The 9,363-nt window shown below is 45.3% G+C and overlaps 1 protein-coding gene across 4 annotated transcripts in view; it reads left to right on the forward strand.

Moving 5' to 3' along the window:
• Positions 1-4,681: 4,681 nt before the first annotated feature.
• Positions 4,682-9,363, forward strand: part of Fanca (FA complementation group A) — a 65,757-nt gene continuing 61,075 nt past the window's right edge. Inside the window, exons 1-3 of one of the 4 annotated variants that reach the window (XM_029567852.1) lie at positions 4,682-5,270; positions 6,085-6,194; positions 7,373-7,466. In XM_029567852.1, the coding sequence (XP_029423712.1) occupies positions 5,063-5,270; positions 6,085-6,194; positions 7,373-7,466 (412 nt within the window). In that variant the 5' untranslated portion in view covers positions 4,682-5,062. Of the gene's footprint in view, positions 5,271-6,084; positions 6,195-7,177; positions 7,228-7,372; positions 7,467-9,363 lie in introns of those variants that run through there. The other 3 variants (XM_029567850.1, XM_008842150.2, XM_029567851.1) reach the window with 3 other exon arrangements.

A 9,363-nucleotide genomic window follows, 5' to 3' on the forward strand; every position in this document is an offset into this window, starting at 1 on the left:
CGATCCATAGAGACTTGCTAGCCTCTGCCTCCCAAGTGCTGGGATTAAAGGCATGCACCACCACCATACCCAACCCTCCACTCCCTGTTTTTAATCAATAAAGTTTTATTGACATAGAGTCGCATTCATTGGTGACATATCTGAGGCAGCTTTTATGCTACTACAAGTTGGGTAGATATGATGAAGACTACATGGCCCACAGAGTTAAAATATTCACTCTCTGGTCCTTACACTAGAATGCTAGTGTAGTGAGGCAGCAGCCAACCACATGTAACACCTTTAGAGGTTCCTGGTCACCTTTCAGGAAGTCCACTATATCAAAGCAATTTTCATACTGATACTATGATGTAATTTTTCACTGTGCTGACATTTATGATGATGGTACAGAAACAGTGGTGGGTGTATGAGTTTCCTCTAGCTGCTGAAACAAATGACCACAGTCTAGGGGCTCAAGCAACAAAGATTCATTCTTACAGTTCTAAGGCCAAAGTATATACAGGCTTGAGCGCCCTCCAGAGACAACAGGAGATAATCCTGTTCCTTGTTTCTGTTTGGTGACTTCAAACATTCCTTGAATTAAGAATTATATCTACAATGACTATTTCCAAGAACCTTGTGTGTTATGTCTATAATCCCAGCAATTGAGAGGTAGAAGCAGGAGGATCAGGAGATCAAGGTCATCTTTAGCTACATAGTGAGTTTGAGGCCAGCCTGGGCTACAAGAAACCTTGTCTCCTTAAAAAACAAAACAAGCTCCAAAATAGAATAAATGAGAAAGCCTAAGCAAGTGATGAAGGTCTGTGTAGGTTTGTTATGATATATAAAGGATGAGACAAAAATAATATACACATAATCTTAAAATTTCTAAGGTCATAGTCAACTAGTTTAAGGAACAAAATATATATCTAGTCAAGGTTTATCTGAGAATATTTGGTTTTTTGCCCAAGCCTTATCTACATAGCACATGATAATTAAAAGTACCAGACTGGTGGAACTAACCTTATTGGATGTTTAACAGCCATACTTTGAGGCCTATACTAATCAAGTCAGAGGGAGTTAAAGGACAGTTTTTGCTCCTTGTCCTCCAAGGTCAACTAAGTTCCAGGGGACTATGGAACATCTCTCAAAATATCCTGTAACTGTGGTGAGTCACCTGTCCTCTTGTTCAAGGACTTGGAGACCCCACCCGATGGACATGAACCAGTGTCCAGTCTACAAAGAGGAGGGTCAACTCAAAGGAAACATTTCCTCCATGCTCCCAAGTGAAGCTAGCCGTGGTTGAGTAGGACCTTTCACTTATCTTTATATAGATGGAACTGGTAAAAGAAAGGGGTCAGGAGTTCCTCCTAAGCCCATGTGACCCCCAAGGAACAGATCCTCAAATGACTTTAAGTGTAAATATAAATTGATTTATTTGGGCCAACTGTATGGTCTTAAACACCCAAAAGCAAAGTATAACCAAAGAGCAAAGTTCAAGGGGATTACACTTCTCAGACATTAGGCTTAAGTCCATATAAAAAGTTATTTAGACAATTATTTCTCACTGATGATTTTGTTCTGAATCAGAAAGTGCTGCTCAGATGTAAGCCAGTTTCTTGGCTAAAAGTCAAAATGTCCTTGGACCTCTTAGCAACATACTCCGTTCCAAAGGCCAAAAATGTCAAAAGTATTTGGAAGGTTTTATCTAATCCTTAAAAGAACGTGCTAATTTTTAGCAGTTTTCTGGGGGGAGGGGGGGAATGTTACAGTAGCAAAAAGAAGAAAAAGTACACGAAGTTGTCAGAAAAAAGTGATGGGAGATATGGGAGGAGTTGGAGGGGAGGGAGTGGGCATGGATTTGATCAAAACACCTTATATGCTTATATGCCTGTTTGAAATTCTCAATAAATTATTAAAAAAAAAAGCTGGGGCTGGGCGTGGTGGCGCAAACCTGTAGTCCCAGCACTTGGGAGGCAGAGGCAGGCGGATCTCTGTGAATTCAAGGCCAGCCTGGTCTACATAGTGAGTTACAGGACTGCTGGGGCTACAGGGAAACCCTGTCTTAAAAAAGACCAAAAAAAAAAAAAAAAACCCACCAAAAAAACAACAACAAAAAACCAACCTGGGTATGGTGGTGCACACCTTTAGTCCCAGCACTGGAGGCAGGGGCAGGTGATCTCTGAGTTTGAGACTAGAATGGTCTACATAGTGAGATCCAGGCCAGCTGGGTCTACAGGAAAACTCTGTCTCAAAAATTTTTTTTAATAAAAATAAAATTAAAAAACAAAACATGCAGCTGGAGAGATGGCTCAGTAGTTAAGAGTACTTGCAGCTCTTCCAAGGGACCTGTGTTCCCAGAACTCATGTTGGGTAGCTCACAACTGCCTATAACTTCAGCTCCAAAGGATCTGTCACCTTCTGGCTTCTGCAGGCACTTACACAGACACATACACCTAGAAATGAATGTTTAAAACAAAGCAAACAAACAAAAAAATCTAAGAGCAAAGAAAAGGGGAATGACGTACTCAGCAACAGGGTAGGTTAAACAGCTTGGGGGAGTCACCATAGAATGCCACATGGCTTAAATGAATGTCAGAGATACTACATATATACAATAGAAGGTATTTATGCCCATGGGTAAAACATAATATACAGATTATTTGTGTGTATACCTGCTCATGTGTATGAACCTTTGTTTGCACATGGGTGTGGATATCAGAGGTCAACAGTGGGTGTCTTCCCCAGTCACTCTCTACCTCAGTCGTTCTCCATCTCTGGCCCTATTTACTTATTTATTTTTGGGACAGGTCACCATGTAGTCTTAGCTGGCCTGACGCTCACCATGTAGACCAGGCTGGCCCCAATCTCATGATATCTATCTACCTCTCCTCCTGAGTGCTGGGATTAAGGAATGTACCACTACATTGGACTTGGCCCTATTATTTATTTATTTATTTATTTCCCTATTTTTTTTTCTTTTTTGGTTTTTTTGAGACAAGTTCTCCTTGTGGCCCCAAGCTGGCCTGTGACTCACTCTGTAGACCAGGTTGGCCTTGAATTCATTGAGATCAGCCTGCCTATTCCTGAGTGCAGGGATCAAAGGTATGCACCACCACCCTAGTCTCTATTTTTGAGATGAAGCCTTGCTGTGTTGCCTAGGCTGCTCCAAACTCCTAGGCTGAAATGATCCTCGTCCCTCAGCTTCCGCAGCAGCTAAGATTCACTGATGTATGTCACTGTGCCTGCCAAAAATGCAGATTATAAAGCAGCAGTTAAAAGAAAAATATTTGCAAAGAAGAAAGCTTGGAAGCACACTGTAAATATCAGTGGTTATCGGTGTGATTTTGGGTGAAGTTACTATTCTGTACCTGTAGTTTTGTCAAACAGATCATCTCTTTCATAATAGTGGGAAAAGATCCTTTTTGAAATGTTGGAACACAAGATTGGAAGATGAAGATAAATCAGGGAACCATCACAGGGTGGATTTCAGTGATTGGATTTGTGTTGGGAGGTCTTCTGGTGGTGGGGAGGGTTGCTTGTTTATAGAAGGAAGTGAGGCACTTCTGATAGAGTCAGGTTGGAACTCCTACCCCATCCTATCCGACCCTGTACTGCACAGGGGGCCTGGCTGTAGAGACGGGTTTTTTGTTGAAATGTCTTCTGCGTTGGTTGTCTTATCGTGATCTTGCTAGTTTTATTTTCTGTACATGCTAAGTGGCCCTTTGGCTGCTAGCACAACAGTACCACCTATTGGCCAAGGAGGCGGATAACGCCGAATCTAGGAAAACTGGAGTGTTTGCTCTTTGTCCTTTCCACGCTGGCTCTGACTGTGGCTCCACCCTACGTTGGCCTACCTCACGCTGGGTGAACTTTAGTGACTGCTAGGCAATCTCAGGGATTTCAAATCTGTCCCAGTGTCCTGCCTTCCGGTTAGATCTTCTATGTGTATGCCTGGGGTAGTGCTGGAAATTCAGCATTGTTATGTTACTGCGGTGCAGGTAATGCGGACTCTTTCTGCTGCCACCGATGAATACTTTTGCTACATTCAAGTTCAGAGTGTAACTAGTCAGGTGAACCTGAGCACCCCAGTTGGCTCCCCGAGCCTCCGTTTCCCCATCATAAACACACACTACTTGCGTGCCTAATTATGCGGGATATCATTGCTGTCTCTGTTATTGTTAATGTCGTTTCCATTAATTATACTCGTTTTTTATTGTTGTCACTTACAGTTACAACGTAGTTAATGCATTGCTAAGAACTTATTATGTTCACTGTCTCATTAACTCTAGTTCGGACGAATAGCAGCTCCCTACTGAAAGAACTTCTCACTTCCTGTTCGCGGATCTCCCTATGTCAGCGGTCCTCTAAAATACTTAGCAGTGAGGCTTCGGAGTGGTTGAGTCCGCCCACCTCCATTCTTGGTGATCAGCCCTAGGAAGATGCACTGGTGTGGTTTTTATCCGAAACACCCGTGGAGACGCAAGGTGCTCTAGACTAGCTGGTTCCCACCGAGAAGGCGCATCCGGGGAGGGCCGCTCCCCCTTCTGTCCCGCTCCCTCCTCCGGTGCAAGTCCTTGGTCGGAACTTCCACGCATCATCACACACAACAACGGAACCCTTGGTCCTTTCCAAGGACCCCGTGAGCATGCCAAGTGGGTCTTACAAAGGGAGAAACTGAGGCACGATAGCATTCCTTGGCTGGTTTTCCACCTCTATTCTTTAATTCGGCACGAAAACTCATTTGGTCAGTTTTCCTACAATCAGAGACACATCAACACAGCACAGTATTGGGGGCTGATACAATACTTCACCGTGCAAAGCAGGGTAGAGGTTTTCAGCCTCTCCCCCATCCGATTTGTAATGGGGTCTTCCTAGGATCAGCTCAGGGTTTTTCCCATCAGTACAGTCCCGTTTGGAACCCGGATGTTAGCCTCAGTCAATCCTCACCAAGCCCCGCCAGCTTCAAATTCTGCGCCACTTTCCGTCTAGCTGTCATGCGCAGGTTCACTCCGGCGCCAAGGCAGTCGCGAGACTCAGCGTCCAGCGCCACTACCACTATGGCTGCCACCTGCGCCACCCCAAGATGGCGGCAGAACGAAGGTCAGGCAGGGCAAAGGTCATGGCACCGCTAGCCAATGAGCGCGCGCGCCTGGCCGCCGCCTATAGGAAGGCAGCGCGGGCTGTGGGGCTGGAGTGTGCGGGAGCTTCAGTCACCATGTCGGGCTCGCAGGCCGAGGGTGCAGCGTTCTGTAAAGGGCCCGGCCGCCGGAGGACATGGGCCGAGCTGCTGGGTAAGTGGACGGCCTTGCCCCGCCGCCCCGGTGGCCCCGCCCCGACTCCTTTCCCTCCCGGGCTCCTTCCCGCTGTCCGCCCCGTCGTGTCCAGCCCAGAGCCTCGCAGGCTCTGGGTCACCGGGGCGGGTCTGCGCGTCCTCATGGATCAGCGTCGGGCCTCAGGCTGTTATTGCAGACTCCCCTCCTTGAGCCCAGCCGCTCTTAGAGCAGGTGACTGTCGGGGTCGGTCTCCGGCAGTTCAGCGAAGTATTTCACCTTGTAATTTTTTTTTTTTTTTTTTTGGTCTTTTTGAGACAGGGTCTTCCTGTAGCCCCAGCTGTCCTGGAACTCACTTTGTAGACCAGGCTGGCCTTGAACTCACAAAGATCCGCCTGCCTCTGCCTCACGAGTGTCGGATTAAAGGTGTGCGCCACCACGCCCAGCCTTAAATTTTTAAAATTTATTTCTAGGACTGGAGAGATTGCTCAGGGGTTAAGAGCACAGACTGCTCTTGCAGAAAACCCACGTTCGAGTCCCAGCGCATCCACACAGCGGCCAACAACTGTCTATAATTCAAGTTCCAAGGGATTATTTCTATTTTGTGTGTAAGAGTGTTTTGCCTGTGTGTATGTATGTGCACCATGTGTATGCAATGCCCTTGGAAGCCAGAGGAGGGCATTAGAGCTCCTGGAACCGGAGTTAAGGACAGTTGTTAGCCACCATGTGGATGCTGGGAACTGAATCCTGGCCCTCTGAAAGAGCAGCCAGTGCTCTTAACCACATCTCTTCACCTCCATCTTGTAATTTTTTGAAATTCATTTTTCCCACTTAGCAGGCAGAGTCAAGAAGCAAAAACATAATCCTGAAAGGGAACAAAAATTAAAGGATTCAGCACTGCACCTCCTGAGAGGCCACCAAAACATGAATGACCTTTTGCTAGAGGTAAGAGGAAGTTGGAGTGGTGGGCAGGTTGAGTGTTTGGAGCCCAGCTAGGACATAATTTTCCTATTGCCCTTGGAAAGCTCATGTACCTGGTGAACAGTTGGTACCTGCTGACCTGGTGAGAGGAAAGCTGAAGGCATTTATGCCTTTGAAGATTAGAACAGTTGGGTAGTGAAATATAGTAATGTTTTAAAATTTAAAAATTTTATTTTCTGTGTCTGGGTGGTCTGCATGCACAGATGTAAGTGTGCCTCCTGTTTGCAGTGCCTGAGGAGATTGAAAGAGGGTGTCAGATCCTCTGGAACTGGAGTTACAGGCAGTTGTTAACCACCATGTGGGTGCTGGGAACTGAACCTGGGTCCTCTGCAAGATCAAGGTCAGCCAGTGCTCTTAAGTGTTGGGCCATCTCTCCAGTCCTGAAATTTTTTTTTTAAATACTTTATTATTTTTTTATGAGTATGAATGTATTGCCTGCATGGATATAAGTGCACCCATGTCATGCAATGCTGCAGAGGTCAGAAGGGGGCTTCAGATTCCCCTGGACCTGGAGTTAAGGATGGTTCTTGGCCACCGTGTGGGTGCTGGGATTCAAACCTGGGTCCTCTGCAAGAGCAGTCAGTGCTCTTAACCGCTGAGCCAGCTCTCCAGCCCCTCCAGTCCTGAAATTTAATAATTCTTTGTGTGTGTGTGTGTGTGTGTGTGTGTGTGTGTGTGTGTGTGTTTTTTTGGGCCCAGGTCTCCCTGTACACCGGGCTGGTCTTGATTTACAGAGATTCGCCTGCCCCTGCCACCCAAGTGCTGGGATTAAAGAAATTTAATAATTCTTGGAAGGCTTTAATGGATTCATTCTAAGTATTAAAAAAAAATAATTCAAGGGGCTAGAGAGATGACTCAGTGGTTAAGAGCACTGATTGCTCTTGCAGAGGACCCAGGTTCGATTCCCAGGACCCACATGGCAGCTTAACAACTGTCCACTCCAGTTCTAGGGGATCTGATGCTCTCTTCTGACCTCCGTGGGCATTGCATGACACAGGTACTCTTGCATGCATGCAGTACACTCATACATATAAAATAAAGTAAAATAAATACTAAAAAAAATAATAATTTAGAGAGCTCACTATGCAAGTTGCACACAGCTGGAACATTGAAAGTGGAATTTTTTATGTTTTGGTTTGTAGGTAGAAGATTCACAATGTAAAAACTTACATCTCAGCAAACTGGTGGAATGTGACAGTGCTGAAACCTACTTTGATCATTCTAGTTCCTTCCTACGTGAGTTATCATTATGCTTTTTTTACTCACTAAATTAGAGAACATTTCATAAAAAATAACCATGATCTGCTTATGAATAGACATTTTAAATTTTTTCAAATAATGGCTTTCCTCTTTCTTCTTGTATATTTTATTACCAGTTATATAGGTTTCCAGGTCTCTTTGTTTTTACTTTTTATTTTTTGTCTTTTTGAGATAGGGTCTCCCTGTAGTCCCAGCTGGCCTGGAACTTGTGATGTAGACCAGGCTGGCTTTGAACTTAGAAAGATCTGCCTGCTGGGACTAAAGGTATGCGCCACCACATTTGACTTTGTGATTTTTTTTTTTTTTTTTTTTTTTGAGACAGGGTCTCCCTATAACCCTGGCTGACCTGGAACTTACTATGTAGACCAAACTGGCCTCAAACTCACAGAGATCTACCCGCCTCTGTCTCCCAGTGCTGAGATTAAAGGTGTGTACTACCATGCCCTACTTACATAGGGTTTATGACTTGTTTTGGGCTTATTTTGCTGCTTTTTTGTTAATTTTTAAAAATTTATGTGTATGCTATGTGGGCCCTGCATTTATGTATATTCGCCATGTGAGTGCAGGTGCCTGCAGAGGCCAGAGATGGCATTAGATGCCCTAAAACTGGAGTTATAGGTCATTGTGAGCCATCCAATAAGGGTTCTGGGAACTGAACTCCAGTTCTTTGGAAGAGCAGCAATTGCCCTTAACCACGGAACCATCTCTCTAGCCTTTTGCTGCTGAATATAAAAAAATCATATGCATTATTGTGGGTGGTGTGGGTATGTGGAGAGCAGAAGACAAATTTGTGGAGTTGATTTTTTTTTTTCCCTTTTACCTTTACATGGGTTCTGGGAATCAAACTCATGTCAGTAGGTTTGTGTGAAAAATGCCTTTACTTTCAGAGCTGCCCCATCTCTTTTTTTTTTCTTTTAATAATTTATTTTTATTTTATTTGTATGAGTGTATTGCCTGCATGTATGTGAGTGCACCTGTGTCATGCAATGCCGTGGAGGTCAGAAGAGGGCGTCAGATTCCCCTGGCACTGGAGTTAAGGATTGTTCATAGCCACCATGTGGGTGCTGGGAATCGAACCTGGGTCCTCTGCAAGAGAGTCAGTGCTCTTAACCACTGAGCCATCTCTCTAGCCCCAACCCCGTCTCTTTTTTTAACACAAGGTCTCATGTAGTCTAGGCTGGCCTAGAACTCGATGTATAGCTGAAGATGACCTTGAACTCCTTGACCCTCCTGGCTTCCACCTCTTGAGTGCTGGGTTTACAGGTGTCCTTCACCATGCCAGGTTTTGTATGGTACTAGGGATCAAACTCAGGGCTTCATGCATGCTAGACAAGCACTTCACCAACTGAGCTACATTCCCAGCTCCCATTACTATGTTTAAAAACTGACTCAGGGGCTGGAGAGATAATGCAGTGGTTAAGAGCTGACTGCTCTTGCAGAGGACCCAGGTTCAGTTCCCAGCACCCACATGACGGCTATGAACCATTCTTAACTCCAGTTCCAGGGGAATCCGACGCCCTCTTCTGACCTCAGTGGCATTGTATGACACCGGTGCACTCATATACATGCAGGCAATGCACTCATACATGTAAAATAAAAATAATAAATAAAAGAGCCGGGTGCCGGTGGCCCACGCCTTTAATCCCAGCACTCGGGAGGCAGAGGCAGGCGGGTCTCTGTGAGTTTAAGGCCAGCCTGGTCTACATAGTGAGTTCCAGGACAGCAGGGGCTACAGGGAGACCCTGTCTCAAAAAGACCCCCCCCCAAAAAAAAATAAATAAGTAACTTAAAAACTGACTCAGTGGCTGGGTGTGGTGGCACACACCTTTAATCCCAGCACTCGGGAGGCAGAGGTAGGTGGATCTCTGTGAGT

The sequence above is a fragment of the Nannospalax galili genome, unplaced genomic scaffold, assembly GCF_000622305.1.
Source record: "Nannospalax galili isolate Female #2095 unplaced genomic scaffold, S.galili_v1.0 scaffold2660, whole genome shotgun sequence".
Taxonomy (NCBI): domain Eukaryota; kingdom Metazoa; phylum Chordata; class Mammalia; order Rodentia; family Spalacidae; genus Nannospalax; species Nannospalax galili.